Genomic DNA, 23,296 nt, shown 5'->3' with positions numbered 1-23,296 from the left:
ACCTGACCATGTTGTGTGTGATGAGCTTTGGGGGAAGCGGATATGAAACAGTGTCATCTCCTCTCTGTAGCAACATCTAAATTGTCATGTGGTACTGTTAGGGTACAGAGAGTAAGTGTAAAAACTTCAGAGATGTGAAAGACTTCTGGGGAGGCGGCCATCACGTTGTGTCTTGAAGGGAAAAATGTGGCCGTGAGGAGATTGTGTGAGTGGAGGTGCAGAGGTGAGAAGGAGCTCTGGGGTTAGAGAAGAGGAGGATGGGCAAGTGAGCAGACATCACGAGTCCCTTTGGGGTTGAGGGGTCTAGCTGCAGAGCTGTGGGATGTGTTGTTAAGGCTGAAGTGAGGCCAAATTCTGATGGTCTTAGAAGTTGGGCAGAGGAATTTAGATACGACATAGAACATAACAAGGAGCTAAAATTCAGGTAACCAAGGTGCCCTCTTAAGTGAATTATCCTTTAGGATGATGAAGAGAGAAGGTCTGTACCCCTTTTGTTTTTTTCAGTGTAGCTGATATGGCTTGGCTGTGTGTCCCCACCTAAATCTCCTCTCAAATTGTCATCCCCACGAGGTGACTGGATCATGGGGGCAGTTTCTGCATGCTGTTCTCGTGACAGTGAGGGAGTTCTAATGAGATCTGATCATTTAAAAGTGACAGTTTCCCCTGCATGCGCTCTCATGCGCTCACTCTCTCTCTCGCTCCTGCCACTGTGTAAGATGTGGCTTGCTTCCCCTTTGCTTTCTGCCATGATTGTAAGTTTTCTGAGGCCTCCCCAGCCATGTGGACCTCTGAGTAAATTAAACCTCTTTTCTTCTTTATAAATTACCTAGTCTCAGGCAGTTCTTTATAGCAGTGTGAAAACAGACTAATGTAGTCGTGAAGTGGTTTTTCAGCTTTCTGACTGTGACCCATAATATGATAAAAATTTATATCCTGATCCGGGATACCCACATATACTGTATTTGTTTCATGAAATAAAAATTTTGTGAAATGATAGTTACCCTTCCAGGGCTGACTGCATAATTTGTGGGGTGCAGAGCAAAATGAAGACATAGGACCTCATGTTCAAAAAGTAGGAAAGAATGCTGCTAAGCGTAGTTAAATATATCTTTTTCCATTTCTTCTCCCCTTTTTGACCTGTCATGGTTTTGTTTTGTTGTTGTTGTTGTTAGTTTATTTGCTACTTACTGTCATTCTGAGTAAATAAAAATTTAAAATTTCCATTAATACTAATTTTACTATTTTTATTGTGCCATGCCAATTTTAAGTGCAAAACATAAGAGTATGAAATCAATGAAATTACACAATTGGTATTTCTTACTCTGTACCTGCATACGCATCTTGTTCTTATTAGAAGAATGGAAATACTGTACAAAGCTAACTCAAGTTTTTTTATTTTACTTCTTGATATGTATACATTCTACAAACCCTCTTTACCTTAGGCTTACTGTTGAGTAAGGACTGAAGAAAAGGAGCGATGGGTTGCCTTATATTTCACTTTCCTTCTATTTTGTCATTTTCAGTGTAAGTGGTTGGCCAATATAAGTAAGAAAGAAAGAACAGGACAGAATTATCCTTGGTCATTTTTATTTCTTAGAATGCCATTGCTTCCTTTCCTCCTTGGAAGCAAGTTCTGGTTTTGAAAGAAAGTGTGGCCTCTAGGGGTTGTCAGCACCCTCTTACTCCTTCACCCTTTGTTCAGATGCTGACCTAACACGCTTGCTTGGTAACCACGAACATACATATTGCGCCCCTGTCTTCTCATGAGCCTGCTCCAGTTTTTCATTGAACTTCACTTACAAAGCACAAGTTCAAGGATAAAATGATTAAGTATTTCAAGGTGGTTGGTGATAGTAGAGCATTAAATCAGTGGGTAGGACCCTTCAGAGCAGGGCCCTGTGTGACTGCACAGGTCGTATACCCACACAGCCAACCCGGGTACTGCGTTTGATTTTCTGTTGTCTTCTATTTTATTAAAAATAACCCCATTAGTTGCACCCCATTAAATTGATGTTACCATCTACTAATGGGTTATAGTTGGCAGTTTAGAAAACACTGGTAAATTAATGAAATGCATGGGCTCCTGTGTCAGGCAGCTATATTAGAGTCCTACTTCCACCACTTGCTGCCTGTGAACTTGAGAATATCTCCGTTTCTCATGTGTAAAATGCAGGTTCTAGTAATTCATAAAGTTATTATGGGAACTAAATTATTAAATACATGTGATATGCTTAGAGCAGTGTTTATTATACAATAAACATCCTGTAAGTATTAGTTAATCGTCATTATTATTAATTTATATCTTGCTGTAGGTAAATGTTGAAGAAAAAAATGTTTCTTGACTATATCAGCATTCCCACTTAACCTAAAACAAGTATTTCCTTAAGTTTACCAACATCTGTGTTTTCTTGTGTCTGGAAGTATATAATAACCAAACGAAAGTTAATTCAACTGCACTTAATGCAATGGAAATATGTTAAAAATTATAGTTCAATAAGAAATCCATTGAAAGACTACTTTTATTTCTGTTCCTCCTCCCAGATTAAAACAAGTAGATAATTAGTATTTCATAATTATCAGTTAAGAAAGAAGCAAGAATATCTGGAAGATATCATCTGTTGAACTTAAGAAGCCAGAATTATTCCTTTTCAAATGAAATTATTTGATGTACCCCAATCATAGGTTAAAATGCTTGAGAGGAATGTTTTCTATCTTTTCTTTTTTCCCCAAAGGTTATATTTTTATTTATTTTTAAAATAGGCTGGATGCAGTGGCTCAGGCCTGTAATCCCAGCACTTTGGGAGGTTGAGGTAGGCAGATTACTTGAGCCCAGGAGTTCAAGACCAGCCTGGGCAACGTAGGGAGACGTTGTCTCTACAAAAAGCAAAAGAAATTAGTCAGGTGTGATGAGGCATGCCTGTAGTCCCAGCTATTCAGGAGGCTGAGGTGGGAGGATGGAGGCAGGAGGTCAAGACTGCAGTGAGCTATGACTGTGCTACTGCGCTCAAGCCCTGGTGACAGAGTAAGACCCTGTACCAGAAAAGAAATAAAAGAAAATTGACAGATAAAATGGTATGTATTTTATCTTGTCTAAAGTACAGCGTACATACATTGTTATTATAGATTGAGAGCAAATCTACAAGTCATGACATGAAATGAAAAGAGCACAGAATCTGATGGATGCTCAATCAATATCTGTTGTTGGAGCAACCTTAATCCAAGTGAAAAAAAATGCCAGCTGGTTGGTTTTGATCTATTTTGAATCTTCTTCCTTGATAATTTTATAATAAATAGTATGATTTTATGGCTCATTTGAATATTTCCTATCGCTAATTGAAGCTACTGAGATCTCTTTTCCCATTGATTTGATATTTCATGTTTGATTCTCTCAAATTGGGCACTAAATTAACATAGTCATTTTATATCTGAGTATAAAAGTTGGGTTTGTGTCAGTTGCTGATATATGGGCATATTTGTGTTAGGTCATCATCTTAAAATGGAGTCCAATAGAATTGCTTAAATGGGCTTATCTTAGGCTGTTTAAATACAATTTGGAACATGATAGATATTGCAGGAAAATGTATCTTATGGAAAATTTGTTTTTATCTGCCTTTTATTGGCAGCAGTTCCTTGAATTGCAGACTTTATGCATAGTCAAAACAGATATGCTAAACTGAGTACATTATAACTTCTATTTTATGTTAAGATGGAAGATTAACCACCAATTAAAGTTATTATATCTTGAGCAAGGTATCGACTCTGATAAAAATTTATCATCCCCTTCAAACATTACTATGGAGCAGATATAAACACCTTAAATGCTAAGATTCAAGAGATCTCACTTTGACTGTTTAAAGCAAGTCGAAGCATACTAATCTGTAAAATGCTAAAACAGTTAAATTGAAAACACCCTCATCCAGATTTAATGAGCAATTCAGGCATATTACCTGTGCCAATTAGATTAAGTGAAAAATAATCCAATCCCTTTATTCAGGATGACTGATTTGCACTGATTTGCACATTTACACCATAAACCACTTTACCTTGAGTGAGAACCACAGTTTACAGAATCACTAGCACTTGTCTGAGAATTAGATTGGCTTTGAAAGTGGTTGATACTTGCTTTATACTTATAGTAAAACGTATTATTTCTAGTGGTTGAATGTTGGAGCCTTGGATTATCAAAAATGATACTCAGTAATAACTGGGATTAATAACTTTTGAAAACACGTATCTAGTCCATTTTGATTTTCATATTTGAGCTAGGTATCGAATCCTTTATATATTTGTATGTAATTTGGAAATAAATATTTAGAGAATGATTTCAGTCTTCTATCTTAGGTTTATTAACTGAAGATTTTAGAAAATTTACAATCTTGATTTCTCTTTTGCTATTTTTTTTAAGCTTCTTTGTATGAATTTTTAGGAAGCCTTCTGAAGCTCAGGAGGTTTTTATGTTTCTGTCTGAAATGATTGCTAATGATCATCGTCAATGGAATGTTTTCATTCAGGTGTGTAAGTAGAAGGTATCTTGTTGCCTGGATGTGTGCTGCTCTGCAGGTTTCTCACTTTCTTCTCCTTCCTCCCAGCCCCTGACCTCCTGCAATGGATTCCTATGTTGTAATTCATTTTGGTATTTTAGCTAAGATTCAAACTCTAATAAATATCTGCATAGCAAGAGTGATTGGTGTATTCATGAAGTACAATTCTAGTTACATTAATATTGTCAAATGAAGATGATCTCTGTAAGTTTAACTTGGCCATGAGTGAATGGGAATTGTTTAAGTTTCTGCACAAATGTTTGCATTTCATGAGACATGCTTGTGCATTGGAGACAGAGGTTTAGCAAAAGCTTTATGGTGCTGACATCTGTGATAAAGGCAGGAGTCAGAAGAGATGGGATTTAATCCCCTTTCATCCCTGACTGTCTTGATGGCCTCAGGCCTCTGAGTTAGGTTGACAGGACTATGGTCTCTCTTTACTTCACAGCCAATCATCTTGAAAGAGTTGTCTGTACTGCTTGTCTTCACTACTTCACCTCTTTTTTATACCACACCCCAATGTAATCTGACTTTCATACTCTGCTATAATTACTGTTACTTAGATGACCAGAGCAAGGGGATCCCAAATGGCAGGACACTTTAATACTGATTATTCCTTTGGCGTTGACTTCCACTTTCCCACATCTTCCTTGACAGCTTACTCTTTTTTTCCCCCCGTGTTACCTTTTACTATTTCTTTTCGATCTTTGTTTCTCTTCTGCCCATCCCTTATATATTGTTTCCTATAACTCTGTCCCTAACCATTTTCTATTTTCATCCCAAGTTCTGAAACCCATGACTTTATCGATGGTGTTCTGACCATTCCCAAGTGTAGTTCTTTATCTTGGAACTTTGTTCTAATTAACAGACTTATAGTTCTAGCCCCACTTGCTGGACATTTCTATCAGTATGCTTAACAGAGGGCTCAAACCAATATATCAAAATCAGACCCCATCACCTCCTTTCTAACCACCCCCAACCCCTTCCTTCTCTTGTCTGGTCAGTCTTGATGAATAGCACTGTTAACCATGTAGACAACCAAGCCATAAACCTGAGAGTCCTTCTTCAGCTCTTCTATTTCTGTCAACTCCCAAGTCCTGGCAGTCATAGAGTCCTGTCAGTACGAGTATTCAATGTCTCTTGTTGCGTTCTGTTAATCCTTTCGGCATTGCCTTCGTCCAGGACCTGTGGTGTGCAGAGCAGTGCTGAGATCCCTCCAAACAGTGCTGCCCCCTCAGCCAGGACTGGTGCTGATGCAGACTCCTGTGCTTCAGAACGTCCTGACCCATCACGGCGTGCTTTGTTTCCCATTTCATTGCTTTGAAATCTCCTGGCTACCAGCCTCACTGATCTCCAATTTTAATATGTGTTGCCTTTGGTAGCTTCAGTGTGACCCACGTTTCAGGTGTTCTTTTCTACAGTCTTGTCTGGTCTCACTCTGCTATGATATCTCCACCTCAGCAATATCAATCCTAGGTGGCCGTGGGTGATAATACTTTCCATGATCTCCCCCTCCACATAGCCTGTCATGAATCCTCACCTGCTTCTGTCCATGCAACTCTATTTCCAGGACGCTCCCTCAGCCCCGTGCACCCCACTCCATGTTTAAAGTCCCTTAGTTGCTCTTCATTATCTTCACGATCAAGTTCAAATTCTTGGTCACATCAGACAGCCTTATACCCTGCCACTCCTCAGCCCTACAGCCTTGCTGCAGCCACACGGATCTGCCTGCAGTTCTTGGAATACAACCTGCAATGCCTCCAAGCCTTTGCATATGCTGATTTTTCTGTCCAGAATCTCTTCCTCTGCTCCTTAATGACTAACTTATCTTGTTTTTTGATTTGTAGCTTCTGTCTCTCTCAGCCTTCATTGACTGTTCTCATCTCCCCACTTTTTTCTTTCCTACTTTATGCACTATCTTAACAGCTTATGTAAGCTTGCATGCTATGCTTTTCATTGTGTGCATTGATTTTTCCATGTAACTTCCCCCGGTAGATAATGCGTATCCTGAGGTCAGTGCCTTGTTCATCTTTCTGTGGCTGGTGTCCAGCACATGTCTGAGCATGAGGAAGCTCAGTAAATGTTGCATAATAAGGAAGTAGTGAACACAGAATTTTAAAGGAATTTAAAACAGTACTATGTGTTTTCGTTACAGGCAGATACTTCATTTGTTATGATGATAAATCTAGAGTATAGAAGTATGGCTAACTCTTCTGATACAAGGTCATTTGCACGAAGTTGGACCAACCAGAATTAAGAACAGAAATTGTTTTAGACATGAAGTCTTTGCCCATGCCTATGTCCTGAATGGTACTACCTAGGTTTTCTTCTAGGATTTTTATGGTATTAGGTCTAACATTTAAGTCTCTAATCCATCTTGAATTAATTTTCATGTAAGGAGTAAGGAAAGGATCCAGTTTCAGCTTTCTACTTATGGCTAGCCAATTTTCCCAGCACCATTTATTAAATAGGGAATCCTGTCCCCATTTCTTGTTTCTCTCAGGTTTGTCAAAGACCAGATGGCTGTAGATGTGTGGTATTATTTCTGAGGACTCTGTTCTGTTCCACTGGTCTATATCTCTGTTTTGGTACCAGTACCATGTTGTTTTGGTTACTGTAGCCTTGTAGTATAGTTTGAAGTCAGGTAGCGTGATGCCTCCACCAAAAGCAACGGCAGCAAAAGCCAAAATTGACAAATGGGATCTAATTAAACTAAAGAGCTTCTGCACAGCAAAAGAAACTACCATCAGAGTGAACAGGCAACCTACAGAATGGGAGAAAATTTTTGCAATCTACTCATCTGACAAAGGGCTAATATCCAGAACCTACAAAGAACTCAAACAAATTTACAAGAAAAAAACAAACAACCCCATCAAAAAGTGGGCAAAGGATATGAACAGACATTTCTCAAAAGAAGACATTCATACAGCCAACAGACACGTGAAAAAATGCTCATCATCACTGGCCATCAGAGAAATGCAAATCAAAACCACAATGAGATACCATCTCACACCAGTTAGAATGGCGATCATTAAAAAGTCAGGAAACAACAGGTGCTGGAGAGGATGTGGAGAAATAGGAACACTTTTACACTGTTGGTGGGATTGTAAACTAGTTCAACCATTATGGAAAACAGTATGGCGATTCCTCAAGGATCTAGAACTAGATGTACCATATGACCCAGCCATCCCATTACTGGGGATATACCCAAAGGATTATAAATCATGCTGCTATAAAGACACATGCACACGTATGTTTATTGCAGCACTATTCACAATAGCAAAGACTTGGAATCAACCCAAATGTCCATCAGTGACAGACTGGATTAAGAAAATGTGGCACATATACACCATGGAATACTATGCAGCCATAAAAAAGGATGAGTTTGTGTCCTTTGTAGGGACATGGATGCAGCTGGAAACCATCATTCTTAGCAAACTATTACAAGAACAGAAAACCAAACACTGCATGTTCTCACTCATAGGTGGGAACTGAACAATGAGATCACTTGGACTCGGGAAGGGGAACATCACACACTGGGGCCTATCATGGGGAGGGGGGAGCGGGGAGGGATTGCATTGGGAGTTATACCTGATGTAAATGACGAGTTGATGGGTGCTGACGAGTTGATGGGTGCAGCACAGCAACATGGCACAAGTATACATATGTAACAAACCTGCACGTTATGCACATGTACCCTAGAACTTAAAGTATAATAATAATAAAAAATAAATAAATAAAAAAAAATAAAGCTTTCTATATTTTGGAAAAAAAAAAAAAAGAACAGAAATAGTGAATTTTAGGCCAAATAAGTAACTCCAAGTCACTGGGGTGGAAAAAGGAACAATTCAATTATTCTGATGAACTAAAACTAATTTGGAGTGTAATTTTTATAAGGATGCAAAATTAGAAATGAAGAATTAAAGCTATATATACTTGTTGGTTTAGGTAAACCTACTCAGAGTTACTTAATTATTTTCAGTCCCACTTATTGGATATAGACTTTAGAAATCATATCAAAATTTATATAGGTTAGGAAATAAGCATGAATTATACATATTATAAATATGTGCTTTATTCTTTGTCCTCTGAGTATTTCTGATTTGCATGAAAATCTGAAATATCTGTATCTAAAAATAATAAAATAGAAGTGTAGGAATAAGAACAAAATTACCTGTGATCTGGGAAATCAATGATAATAATCCTACTTTTGTTTTCTGTCTACACGTAGAATATTTTGCTACACCTGTTTAAAGTTAAGGTTAAATAACTGGTGATGAAAATCAATTCTATGCAAATAGTTAATAGTCAAATGTATACATCAATTGCATAACAGATGAGATTTAATACCCTGAAATGGGAGTTGGAGAGTAGAAAGAAGCCAGATATTTCAAACTGCAGTTAAGAACATTTAGCCCATATAAATGTGTGGATAAAATTATTTTTATGTAATATTAAAAATTGCCAAAGAAAAATATGACTTGCGATATTCTTGTTTCTGTAAAGCGTTTCCATTTGAGCTGATGGGACATAATAAGACATGTGGAGAAGATTAGTGATTAAAAAACATTTGGACATTTGGGTTGTATTACTGTGCTCAATTAGAGTCACTCAGAACATCAGCTCTCATTTGATTAGTTTTTCAATCTTCCTTATGATGATTTTTTTTTTATATTTAATTCAGAAAGGTGGTGCAAAGAGGGATGAAAAGGAGGATATTATGTAAGTTGTGACAGTGATCCCAGGAGAGTTGGCTAACACCCTTTCATAAGGAAGTGTTATCACATGTGAACCTGCTCTTCCTCTCTACCTCATTACTTGCTAAGCTTCATATAGACCCTATCCTACTGGGTCACCCTTCTGGAAATGTTTTCTTTAATTTTCAACAAGATGCTGTGATGACAACAATCTGTATCTGTAAAAAGTTGTATAAAAATTCAATATATTTCACATGTGAGTGTAGTGCACATTAACACTAAGCTAATGGAAATTATTTTTATATCACCTTCTTACCAGTTTTAATTTTAATTCTGCCTCTGGTGACTGAGGTGACACATAAAGAGTATTGCCTTATAAATAGATTGACTTTTTTAATTCTTAGGATATTATTTTATATATTCAATGTCATAAACTCCTTCTTCCCCACATTTTTTTTTTTTTTGCCAGTGTCATGCTGGTTTTAATGAGCTACTTTAAAAAATTAACACTTTGTTTTAAAATTCATTCAACATTGTTACTATTATAGGTAGTCTTAGTGATAAATCCTAGTGAAAGAGCTTCTAGTTAACAGATACCTAAGATTTTTATATTATCTTTATATATAATGATTACATATATCATTATGATTTCTTCTTATTCATCCTCATAAATCTCAGTTTCAAACACTAAACATATTCAAATATGGATTACAATACCATTTAAGAATAATTTTTAGTAATTTTGGTGAGAAAGCAAGAATGGTAGGCATAAATTCTGATTATCTTTAACTACTTGAAAGTATCATTAATTATTTGGTAACTTTTAAAATTTGAGAATATTAAATAATTGTAATATTGTTAAACTGAAGTACTGATAAATTGAAACAAGGAAATGCTTTCATTTCAGCTGTCCTAGTTGCAGAAAAGCTAAAAAAAACACACAAGCATTTATTTCCTGTTTCAGGAGGGGAAGCAGATTCCTATTTATTATGAACAATACAGTGATGACATGACTTCCCTACCTCAGCAGCTCTGCTTTCATTTTGAAAGCAATAAAATTCATAAGGGATAAGTGAAAAATAATTGAGGGGCATTTTTATTTTTACTAGAGTGTTTGTTATGGCTTTACTGTGTAATATACACTAAAATGTCTGTTCACGTTCAAAGAAAAAAGATGAGAGCTGAATTTAGGTGTAGTGTGCATTCAAGCATTGAATTTGATCCTTCACTTAGTAATTGAATGAGAGCAGTATTGTGTATCAAATTTATCCTGGCTTTTTAGTTTGTTAGCAAATGGCTTTTGCTACAAAGGTTTTTAGGGCAGGGTAAGACTTAAGAAAATAGAATTCCTTTCCTCTGGAAGATGCGTGGGTGTCTGGGATTGGTGGCAGTGTTTTGCACCTTGCAGGAGAATGAGTAAGAGAAGTATTAACACTTAGGGAAAGAAAACAAAAGGCAGGAGGCTCAAAGGAGGGTTTTCTGACCACTGTCTTTTTTAGCAGGAGGAGCGGAGGGTATCTGAGAGGCCTGTTTTTGCCCAGCAGGTATCTACAGGCCTCAGAAAGTGGATCTGCGGTGGCCACTGCAGATACTCTCTCCAGAGCAGTGGTTCCCAACATTTCTGGCACCAGGGACCAGTTTCGTGGAAGACAGTTTATTCAGGGGTGTGGAGGGATGGTTCCAGGATGAAACTGTTCCACCTTAGATCATGAGGCATTAGTTAGACTCTCATAAGGAGTGTATAACCTAGATCCCTCGCATGTGCAGTTCACAATAGGGTTCGTGCTCCTATGAGAATCTAATGCTGCTGCTCCTCTGATGGGAGGGTGGAGCTCAGGTGGCAGTTCTTGCTCACCTGCCGCTCACCTCCTGCTGTACAGCCCAGTTGCTAACAGGCCACAGAGCACTTCCAGTCCGTGCCCCTGGGAGTTGGGGACCCCTGCTCTAGCGCATAATTTCTGGACACATGTTGTATCATTTTCCTATGGCTGTTGTGACAAATCACCACAAACATGGTGCCTTAAAACAACACCGATTTATTATCTTACAGTTCTGCAGGTTAGAATTCCAAAATGGGCCTTACTGGGTTAAAATCAAGCTTTCATCAGGGCTGTGTGCCTTCTGGAGGCTCTAGGCAAGAATTCAAATCCATGTTTTTTCCAGTTTCTATGGGCTGCCTGCATTCCTTGGCTTCTGGCCTTTCTATCTTCAAAGCCAGCAATGGCAGCTCAAGTCTTGTTTGCATTGTATCAGTCCCACTCTGGGCCTCCTTCCTCTTTTTCACTCCCAAGGACCCTTGCGATTATATTGAGTTCACATGAATAACCCAGGATTCTCTTCCCATCTCAAGGTCAGCTGCTTAGCAACCTTAATTCTATCTGCAACTGTAATTCCTCTTTGCCATGTCATGTAACATGCTCACAGGTTTTTAGGAGCATGATGTGGACATCTTTGCGGGGTTGGGGCGGATATTATTCTACCTACCACTAGTAACATAATTTGTTGATCCCTGTGTAGGTTGTACCTCAGTCTGTCTTCTTTCTCTTCAGTTCCCTTTGTTCCCCTCTCTATTCTCCATCCAAATGCTATACGGCCAAGTGTGGCCAGATTGGGGCAAAACCCTGTAAGAACATGAAGAATTAATGCACTGGGCTAGTGGCTAAGTTGTTGGCTCCTTACATTCTACTTCAATACAGCAAATATATTTCAGTGCACACTCTTCCTTCTTTCAGCAAATACCTTCTGAGTGTCTTCTATGTGCTGAGCACTGCTAAGTGCTGGGGATGGAACAGTGAAAAATATGGACTAACTGCCTGATGTCTTGGAGCTTGCACTTGGGTGGAAACTGACAAACACAGTAAGTGCAAGGCAGAGAATTAAACCAGGGCACTATGAATGAATGAGTGGCTACTGGAATTGTAACAAGGAGGGTTTCCTGAGATCTGACTGACAGTATGAAAATGGAGAAAGAACTTTTTAGGCAGAGACTCTGTGAAGAACAAAGTCATGAGGTAGGAAAGAGTTTTCTAGTGAGGAACAGAATGAAGGTCAGTGGAACTTAAGTTTAATGTGCAAGGAAAAAGATACAAAATGCAGTTTGAGGAGGAGTTAAGTGCCAGATCACATCTCTGTAAGCCATGGTAAGGAACTTGGATTCCATATGTGATGGAACAATGTTGGAGAGTTTCTGAGCTGTGGAATTAATTAAATACTTTTAAAATAATCTATTAAGAGCACTTGGCTATTGTATGGAGGATGATTATGAGATAGCAAGAGTGGAAGAAGAGGGACACTAGTTTGTAAACTGTTGTAATAGCCCATCCAACAGATGATGATGATGAGACCAAGTTGGGAGTGGAGATAGAAATAAATGAATTTATTTGAGATACATTTTAAAAGGAGATTGAATTGAGAAGACTTGACAATGGAATGAATATAGAAACTGAGGTCAGGAAGGAAATAAAGATAATTCTGAGATTTGGGGATTGAGAAGTGGTGCTATATCCTGGGTTGGGGAATCTGGGGGATGAGCAGTTTAGGGTGGGGAAACAGAGTTCTGTTTCGACCACGTTAAGGTCAAGGTGCCTATTGGACATCCAAGGTGAAGTGTCAGGTTAGGCAGTTAGATAGATATATATGTTTTGGGATCTATAAAGAGGTTGAGGCGGAAGATACATATTAGAGAGTCATTAGCACATTGATGGTATTCAAATGAGATTAATCTAGAAAGTGTGTAGATAGATAGAGAAGCTGATCCACGACGCAGCTCTGAGGTGGGCCAATACTTAGAAGTTGAACAGAGGAGGAAGAATTGGCCAAGGAGACTGAGGAGAAGCTTCTGGTAAAACCTGGAGAGTGAATGAAGACACACACACACACACACACACACACACACACACACACACACACACCCTGAGATCGGCTACATTAAAAGCTGCTGAAAGATCAAGTAAATGAGATAATAAGTATTGTCATAGCGACGGCCATTGATAATTTTGACAAGAATAATCTCTTTGGGGTGCTGTTATAGAAGATGGATTAGAAAGAGCTGGGGGAAGTGTGGAGGTGAGGATGAGACCACCACTCCAGACAGCACCAGGTGCTCTGCATTCCAAGATGATGTGCCATCCCATTATTACTTTCCCCAGGAGCCCAGTTTTTCTACCTAAACTTACTTTTATATGATACGCAGGCATTCTGTTCTTATACTTGCTGTGTACAATTAGCTTTAGAGGAAGCAAAATTTCTAAAACTCAAGATGTTTCATGAGCAGTTGAAAATTATACTAATGCTCAGTAAAAGGGGACTCAGAAGAACTCTTGAATGTGTGCAAAACTATTATTGGCACACCAAAAATTTCACAGGTGGGCAGTGTGTGGCAAAAAGGATCACTTAACCTGTTGACATTAGTATGAAGTAACACTAACTTCCTGTTTTTATGAAAATCCTAAGTGACACTAAAACTGCTTCTGTGTCTCACTGGGGACAAAACAGCTCAGCCGTAGGTGCCACTCACCCTTCATGAGTCGTGGTTAGAATAGCTGATGTTGCCGTAGCAATAACTAGACAACCATGGCACATAATAACGCTGTCATGGTCTAAATCCACAAATTTACTGTGCAAGTTTAAATTAGTAGTAATAAAGGGAATATGGTAAGGTTTTAAAGTGCTCAAATAATGTTGCCCTTGATAACAAAGGTAATGCTTTTGCAGATTTCTCATGGAATCTATCCTTGCAAGCAGGTGTTTTAAATTTTCAATGTTCTATCTTTGACTTCGTCCATGAAATGTGTCTTCAGTTGCTTTTTACGATGGCATTGACAGAGGGGAAACATATTCTTACTATATATTTGGATTCTTTTCCATTGCAGTTTGGCCTTGTTGGCAATTCTTTGGTGTCAAATGATTTTAATTTTCTGATTTAAGGCCTAATTTACTTTTGAGTATTCACATTGGCCCACGGATCTTGGCCCTGAATTAAGTGTACACGCATACAGATTCTATTACAAATAATACTTGTAGACAATGCCAAACATTTGGTGTTTATATAATGCTTTGTATTGTTATTTCAGTTTAAAGAACATGTCAAAACCTGTTATGAGGCTGACATTGTGCTAGGCACAGGACAACAATTGTGGTGTATGCCTAAAGGAGCTTGTGGTCTAGCAGGGAAGGGGGCAGAATTGGTAAAAGAAATTGATTAAAGTAAGTGTGATCATGAATAAATGCAGTATGTGGGAGAAAATAGTAGTGCAGAGAGATTGGGTGTGGTGGCTCATGCCTGTAATCCCAGCACTTTGGGAGGTTAGACGGGTGTATCACCTGAGGTCGGAGTTCGAGACCAGCCTAACCAACACAGAGAAACCCTTGTCTCTACTAAAAATACAAAGTTAGCCAGGTGTGGTGGCGCATGCCTGTAATCCCAGCTACTCAGGAGGCTGAGGCAGTAGAATGGCGTGAACCTAGGAGGCAGAGCTTGCAGTGAGCTGAGATCCGGCCACTGCACTCCAGTCAGGTCGACAAAGCCAGACTCTGTCTAAAAAAAAAAAAAAAAAAAAAAAAAAAAAGTAGTGCTGTTGGTTCTGTTTGGTTGTGGAGTTACAGAATAAGATCAGAGGAGATTTTCATGAAGACACTGACAGTTGAGTAAGATTTGAGCCATAAGGCTCCCCATGGGCCGCCACCCAGGGAGAGGGTAGAAGTGGCAAACTTGACATGGAGGGCATAGGGTGAGACATGAAAAAGCATCGCGGGTCTGTCACCTACAAGTTCTTTGGTCCTAACTGCACATGGGCTGTGAATGAAATCACTCCATTTGATGAAAATGATGTAAATCAAGGTGAAATTGAGGGGACGTCAATGGAGTTGAAGAGTTGGGGTATTCAAGGGTGCAGAGTGGCTCATCACATGGTGCTGAAGTTACTCAGATGGTGACATACAGGGTTGGTTGGATTTCCTTTAAAATGAAGTAGAAGAGAAATTCAAAGAAGAGGTTGAGGATTCATTTGAATTAATTGTATCAAAATCAGGATGCCAGTATGCCCAGGAGATAATTTTGAAGGAGAATTTAATACTGAGCAGGGTGGGTGAGGACACATGGGCTGTAGGGGGCGCATAGAGCCCGAGGGGAATCAACGTGTGAGAAAGACATTAAATCAGGACTTGTCTTTTGTGTTACATTTAATAAATATTAACTGAGGACTTATTGTGTGCAGTGTACCATGCTTATTCTTGGAAAACAAACTCCTAAGATAGGAAAGGAGCTACAGGGTATGAATATGGAAGAGTGAACAGCTCATGTCTCTGTGATGGTCTCTGTCCATGAGATACTAAACCCTTAACAACAGCCCTTTCATATTTTCCAGAGTGACTATTATGCAGTAGATCTTAGTGCATATTTACCCATCAATCAGATGAATAGTATCTATTCATTAAAAATTCCTATTTTGCATTATTCATGATTGTCCATTAATTAAAGCATGGTACCACAACATGCAGCTATTTATTATGTTTTCAAGTAACATTTAGTGGCATGAGAAATGCTCATGATACGGTTTTAAAGTAAGAAATGATTTTTAAAATTATATGTACAATAAAATCCCAGTTTTATGAGAGTGTGTGTGTGTGTGTGAGAGAGAGAGAGAGAGAGATGAGAGAGAGAGATTGAGGGAGGGAAGGAAAGAATTGTCAAAATATTAGTGATGGCTGTCTCTGGGCCATGAGATTAAACATATTTATTTTTTCATCTTCCAAGTTTTCTAAAATGCATATAAACAATTTATAATAAAAAATACTATTTAAAATATTTTTTCTCTAAAAATTAATATTCTGCCTTTAATTTTATATAACATTTATGGTAAAAATGAAAATTCTAGTAGGCCTATCACAAAGGCCTTTCTAGCTGTTCTGCCTTTTTTTGATCACTGTTTATTCTTATGAATTCCTTTCTGATCTTCATTTCTTGCTCTGTGCTGTAAATGGCAGCGGCTTAAACATTTTGGTTCACTGATAAACACATCCTCCCTCCCACACCTGAGGCAACCATTTAAAAAAAGTATTTGTGTTCTCTCTTTGTGTCACTGTGCACAGCGTTGAGCTTTGCTGATTTGTCTCTTTGCTGTTTATATCCTTATGGTTGTCATTTTCCATTCCAGTGCCCTTTCAATTTTATTTTATTTGTTATTATCGATTGTATTCTCCTTTTCTGGCAAAATGCTTATTCTAAAACACATCTGCAAACCATTCATAGCTCTGCTTGGATACAGTTAAACATTTCATTGAATGTGAGTATTAAGACTCATTCCTTTGGCATCTATAGGCCTCTCTTTGTAGTCTCTTGGTAAGCAAGTGCAACATTTGGACACAAAATGTCATCCAAAAAGTCATGTGCATAGGTCATAACTGTAGTCTACTGAGTTTAGCATCTGACTATGATGGTTGTTTTTCAAGGTAATTTCAGAAGGTAGAAATGAATGTCAAACATACCTATTTTTCTTCACTCTTTTCCTCCTTTCCTCTTTCCTTCCTTCCTTCCTTTCCTTTATTCTTTCCTCTCCTTCATTCCTTCCTCACTGGGCTGTATATTTTCAGCTTCCATAATACTCTGCTTATCACCCTTCCTCATCATTCACCTTATTGGAGGTATGTTTATCTCTGTCTCCTCATTGGAAGCAACTCGAGAGAACAGTCCACATCTCATTCATATTTTAGGCTGTCTCCTGGGTTCACATCATGCCTTGCATATAATTGGTCCTCAACAAGTGTAAACATATATTTTACATTTAATTAAGAGTGACTTCATATCTTTAGCAATACGAAAGATTATTATATAAAAATAGGTTAAATAATTATGCTCTGGGAAACAGGTTTCCATTAGAGAAATAGAGGGGATTTTAAGACAAAAGATAAAAATATATTTTCTAGACTGTAGGGGTAATCAAATATTGTAATAGATTACCAGGGAAGGAGGTAAAATCTCCATCCCTGGAGAGCCTTAAAAATTGGACAGAGAAAACATCTGTGAGAATGGCCAAAGCACAAACCTGTCTTGAGGCAAGTAGATAGACAGAATGACAAATGGTTCTGTGATTCTTTGATTACTTGGCCTGAAGAAGAGAAGGCTGAGGGGAGACATTAAAACTACTTCAAATATGGAAAACAGCTATTATTGCTTTCCAGAGGAAAGCAAGTTGAAGGAGCTTAACCTAAAGTCAGAGATTGAGTTTACATTTTATAGTTAAGGATTTAAAGTCAGAGGTTGTGAAAATCTTGTGGAGATCTGCAAAATAAATGATATTGATTTTTTGGTGAGATCTGGAAAGTCAACTCTATGACTCGGCTGCAGTAAAAACATTTTTTACAATACTCTGAATAGAAAGAATTATTCCAATACATTATATTGAGTGCAGAGCATTCTCTTGGGAAAGGTAAATTTCTAAAAGTAGTATTTTAAAGCACCAAGCATTTTCACTGTTTTGTGGATAGGAAGGGAGAACTGCGATGATAGTTGTGAATTTCTTCTCATCTCAATGCCTATACAAAGGGCTGTGTTAGTAAATCAGTTGCCAAAGAGTGAACAGGAGCTTCGACAGAGCTTTACCCTGCTGGGTCAGCCTTGTTTTGACCACTGAATGTTTTCTCAATGAAAATGTGGAACAACTCGGGGTGGCATGGTGGTGGTGGGTGGGGGGGCACAAAAATACTATCAACTAAAAAGGGAACCCAAATATCTATTAAAAATAAGTATTTGATTGTCATTTCATCATTCAGCCACACGATGTCACAATTGGATTTTGATTTTTCACTGTGTGTTTGTCTCAATAGATGAAGGCATTTTCAAAGCTGGAGCAGAGAGGTCTGAAACACGGGGGGCAGCAGAAGTCCAAGAAGATGAAGATACTCAGGTTGAGGTTCCAGTCGATCAGGTAATCTCTGTGTCTTAAAAAATATGTATAAGCCAATTATACTGGTTTTTTTCAAGTTTTGTGTTATCTCCTACACACTGTTTCTATACCTGTATGAATGAGACCCTCTAAGGTGCTATGTGGCTGATCAATCTTAAAAACATAAAAAAAAACCCTCCCATTCTTTCTCCTCATTTAGACCAAGTCTTTTTAAATACAGAAAATGGTATATCCTTAATAGCATTGAAGAGCAAGATGGGATGGGATTAGATATGAGATAAAGAGTGATAAAGTTTGATACAAAAGAGTATTGGTTTGGAATTTTCATCTGGAAAAAAAAGTCCTTACCCACTTAGAAAGGCATTTTTTTAAAAAAAATTATACTTTAAGTTCTGGGATACATGTGCAGAATGTGCAGGTTTGTTACATAGGTATACACATGCCATGGTGGTTTGCTGCACCCATCAACACGACATCTATGTTAGATATTTCTCCTAATGCTGTCCCTCCCCTGTCCCCCCGACTCCCTGACAGGTCCTAGTGTGTGATGTTCCCCTCCCTGTATCCATGTGTTTTCATTGTTCAGCTCCCACTTATGAGTGAGAATGTGCAGTGTTTGGTTTTCTGTTCCTGTGTTAGTTTGCAAAAATGATGGTTTCCAGCTTCATTCATGTCCCTACAAAAGATATGAACTCATCCTTTTTTATGGCTACATAGTATTCCATGGTGTATATGTTCCACATTTTCTTTATTCAGTCTACCATTGATGGGCATTTGGGTTGGTTCCAAGTCTTTGCTATTGTGAATAGTGCTGCAGTACACATATGTGCGCATGTGTCTTTATAGTAGATTGATTTATTATCCTTTGGGTATATATCCAGTAATGAGATTGCTGGGTCAAATGGTATTTCTGGTTCTAGATCCTTGAGGGATTGCCACACTGTCTTCCACAATGGTTGAGCTAATTTACACTCCCACCAACCGTGTAAAAGTGTTCCTATTTTTCCACATCCTCTCCAGCATCTGTTGTTTCCTGACTTTTTAATGATTGCCATTCTAAATGGCGTGAGATGGTATCTCATTGCAGTTTTGATTTACGTTTCTCTAATGACCAGTGATGATGAGCTTTTTTTCATATGTTTATTGGCCACATAAATGTCATCTTTTGAGAAGTATCTGTTCATATCCTTTGCCCACTTTTTGATGGGATTGTTTTTTTCTTGCAATTTTTAAAAAGTTCCTTGTAGATTCTGGATTATTAGCCCTGTCAGATGGATGGATTGCAAAAATCTTCTCCCAATCTGTAGGTTTCTTGTTCACTCTGCTGATAGTTTCTTTTTCTGTGCAGAAGCTCTTTAGCTTAATTAGATCCCATTTGTCAATTTTGGCTTTTGTTGCCATTGCTTTTGGTGTTTTATTCATATGAAGTCTTTGCCCATGCCTATGTCCTGAATGATATTGCCTAGGTTTTCTTCTAGGGTTTTTATGGTTTTAGGTCTTACGTTTAAGTCTTTAATCCATCTTGAGTTAATTTTTGTATAAGGTGTAAGAAAGGGGTCCAGTTCCAGTTTTCTGCATATGGCTAGCCAGTTTTCCCAACACCATTTATTACATAGGGAATCCTTTCCCTGTTGCTTTTGTCAGGTTTGTCAAAGTTCAGATGGATGTAGATGTGTGGCATTATTTCTGAGGACTCTGTTCTGGTCAATTAGTCAATATATCTGTTTTGGTACCAGTACTGTGCTGTTTTGGTTACTGTAGCCTTGTAGTATAGTTTGAAGTCAGGTAGCATGATGCCTCCAGCTTTGTTCTTTTTGCTTGGAATTATCTTGGCTATATGGGCTCTTTTTTGGTCCCATATGAACTTTAAAGTAGTTTTTTCCAATTTTGTGAAGAAAGTCAATGGTAGCTTGATGGGGATGGCATTGATTCTATAAATTACCTTAGGCAGTATGGCCATTTTCACGATATTGATTCTTCCTATCCACAAGCATGGAATGTTTTTTCCATTTGTTTGTGTCCTCTCTTATTTGCTTGAGTAGTGATTTGTCCTTCCCCTTGAAGAGGTCCTTCACATCCCTTGTAAGTTGTATCCCTAAGTATTTTATTCTCACTGTAGCAATTGTGAATGGGAGTTCACTCATGATTTGGCTCTCTGTTTGTCTATTACTGGTGTATAGGAATGCTTGTGATTTTTGCACATTGATTTTGTATCCTGAGACTTTGCTGAAGTTACTTATCAGCTTAAGGAGATTTTGGGCTGAGATCATGGGGTTTTCTAAATATACAATTATGTCATCCACAAAGAGAGACAATTTGACTTCCTCTCTTCTATTTCTATTTGAATACCCTCTCTTTCTCTTGTGTGATTGCCCTGGCCAGAACTTCTAATACTATGTTAAATAGGAGTGATGAGAGAGGGCATCCTTGACTTGTCCAGGTTTTCACAGGGAATGCTTCCAGCTTTTGCCATTCAGTGTGATATTGGCTGTGGGTTTGTCATAAATAGCTCTTATTATTTTGAGATATGTTCCATCAATACCTCATTTATTGAGAGTTTTTAGCATGAAGGGGTGTTGAATTTTATCAAAGGCCTTTTCTGCATCTATTGAGATAATCATGTGGTTTTTGTCATTGGTTCTGTTTATGTGACGGATTACGTTTATTGATTTGCGTATGTTGAACCAGGCTTGCATCCCAGGGATGAAGCCGAGTTGATCGTGGCTGATAAGCTTTTTGATGTGCTGCTGGATTTGGTTTGCCAGTATTTTATTGAGGATTGTGGCATCAATGTTGATCAGGTATATTGGCCTGAAATTTTCTTTTTCTGTTTTGTCTGCCAGGTTTTGGTATCAGGATGATGCTGGCCTCTTGAAATGAACTAGGGAGGAGTCCCTTTTTTTCTATTGTTTAGAATAGTTTCAGAAGGAATGGTACCAGCTCCTGTTTGTACTTCTGGTCAAATTCAGCTGTGAATCTGTCTGGTTCTGGGTTTTTTTGGTTGGTAGGCTATTACTGCCTCAATTTCAGAATTTGTTATCAGTCTATTCAGGGATTTGACTTCTTCCTGGTTTAGTCTTGGGAGGGTGTATGTGTCCAGGAATTTATCCATTTCTTCTAGATTTTCTAGTTTATTTGCATAGACATGTTTATAGTATTCTCTGATGATAGTTTGTATTTCTGTTGGATCAGTGGCGGTCTCCCCTTTATCAATTTTTGTTGCACCTATTTGATTCTTCTCTCTTTTCTTATTTATTAGTCTGGCTAGTGGTCTATTTTGTTAATCTTTTCAAAAAACCAGCTCCTGGATGCATTTATTTTTTGAAGGGTTTTTCGTGTCTCTATCTCCTTCAGTTCTGCTCTGATCTTAGTTATTTCTTGTCTTTTGCTAGCTTTTGAATTTGTTTGCTCTTGCTTCTCTAGTTCTTTTAATTGTGATGTTAGGATGTCGATTTTAGATCTTTGCCACTTTCTCCTGTGGGCATTTAGTGCTATAAATTTCCCTCTAAACACTGCGTTAGCTGTGTGCCAAAGATTCTGGTACATTGTATCTTTGTTCTCATTGGTTTCAAAGAGCTTATTTATTTCTGCCTTAATTTCGTTATTTACCCAGTAGTCATTCAGGAGCAGGTTGTTCAGTTTCCGTGTAGTTGTGTGGTTTTTAGTGAGTTTCTTAATTTTGAGTTCTAATTTGATTGTACTGTGGTGTGAGAGACTGTTTATTATGATTTCCGTTCTTTTGCATTTGCTAAGGAGTGTTTTACTTCCAATTATGTGGTCAAGTTTAGAATAAGTGTGATGTAGTGCTGAGAAGAATGTATATTCTGTTGATTTGGGGTGGAGAGTTCTGTTCATGTCTATTAGGTCGGCTTGGTCCGGAGCTGAGTTCAAATGCTGAATATCCTTGTTAATTTTCTGTTTTGTTGATCTGTCTAATATTGACAGTGGGGTGTTAAAGTCTCCCACTATTATTGTGTGGGAGTCTAAGTCTTTTTGTAGGTCTTTTAAGAACTTGCTGTATGAATCTTGGTGCTCCTGTATTGGGTGCATATATATTTAGGATAGTTAGCTCTCCTTGTTGCATTGATCCCTTTACCATTATGTAATGGCCTTCTTTGTCTTTTTTGTTCTTTGTTAAAGTCTATTTTATCAGAGAGTAGAATTGCAACCCCTGCCTTTTTTTTGTTCTTTCCATTTGCTTGGTAAATATTCTTCCATCCCTTTATTTTGAGCCTATATGTGTCTTTGCACATGAGAGGAGGCTCCTGAATACAGCACACTGATGGGTCTTGACTCTTTATCCAATTGGCAATCTGTGTCATTTAGCCCGTTTCCATTTAAGGTTAATATTGTTATGTGTGAATTCGATCCTGTCATTATGATGCTAGCTGGTTATTTTGCCTGTTAGTTGATGCAGTTTCTTCTTAGTGTCGATGGTCTTTACAATTTGGTATGTTTTTCAGTGGCTGGTACTGGTTTTTCTTTCCCATATTTAGTGCTTCCTTCAGGAGCTCTTGTAAGGCAGGCCTGGTGGTGACAAAATCTCTCAGCATTTACTTGTCTGTAAAGGATTTTATTTCTCCTTCATTTATGAAGCTTAGTTTGGCTGGATATGAAAATCTGGCTTGAAAATTCTTTTCTTTAAGAATGTTGACTATTGCCCCCACTCTCTTCTGGCTTATAGGGTTTCTGCGGAGAGATCCACTGCTAGTCTGATGGGCTTTCCATTGTGGATCACTTGACCTTTCTCTCTGGCTGCCCTTAACATTTTTTTCCTTCATTTTAACTTTGGTGAATCTGATGATTATGTGTTTCGGGGTTGCTCTTCTCGAGGAGTATCTTTGTGGTGTTCTCTATATTTCCTGAATTTGAATGTTGGCCTGTCTTGCTAGGTTCGGGAAGTTCTCCTGGATGATATCCTGAAGAGTGTTTTCTAACTTGGTGTCATTCTCCCCGTCACTTTTAGGGACCCCAATCAATTGTAGGTTTGGTCTTTTCACATAGTCCCATATTTTGTGGAGATTTTGTTTGTTCTTTTTCATTATTTTTTCTCTCATCTTGTCTTCATGCCTTATTTCAGTAAGTTGATCTTCAATCGCTGATTGATCAATTCACCTATTGATACTTGTGTATGTTTCACTTGATCAATTCAGCT

The 23,296-nt window shown here is 38.2% G+C and overlaps 1 protein-coding gene across 5 annotated transcripts in view; it reads left to right on the top strand.

Moving 5' to 3' along the window:
• The window catches only part of DCDC2 (doublecortin domain containing 2), a 188,493-nt gene that overhangs the window by 137,364 nt on the left and 27,833 nt on the right, over window positions 1–23,296 (top strand). For all 5 annotated transcript variants that reach the window (XM_003897117.5, XM_009204502.4, XM_009204507.4 and 2 more), the window contains one exon: window positions 18,062–18,162. In XM_003897117.5, coding sequence (XP_003897166.1) covers window positions 18,062–18,162 — 101 coding nt within the window. The remainder of the gene's footprint in view (window positions 1–18,061; window positions 18,163–23,296) is intronic.

Source organism: Papio anubis, chromosome 6 (assembly GCF_008728515.1).
Source record: "Papio anubis isolate 15944 chromosome 6, Panubis1.0, whole genome shotgun sequence".
Lineage (NCBI taxonomy): Eukaryota > Metazoa > Chordata > Mammalia > Primates > Cercopithecidae > Papio > Papio anubis.
This window is presented reverse-complemented; position numbering and strand designations above follow the sequence as displayed.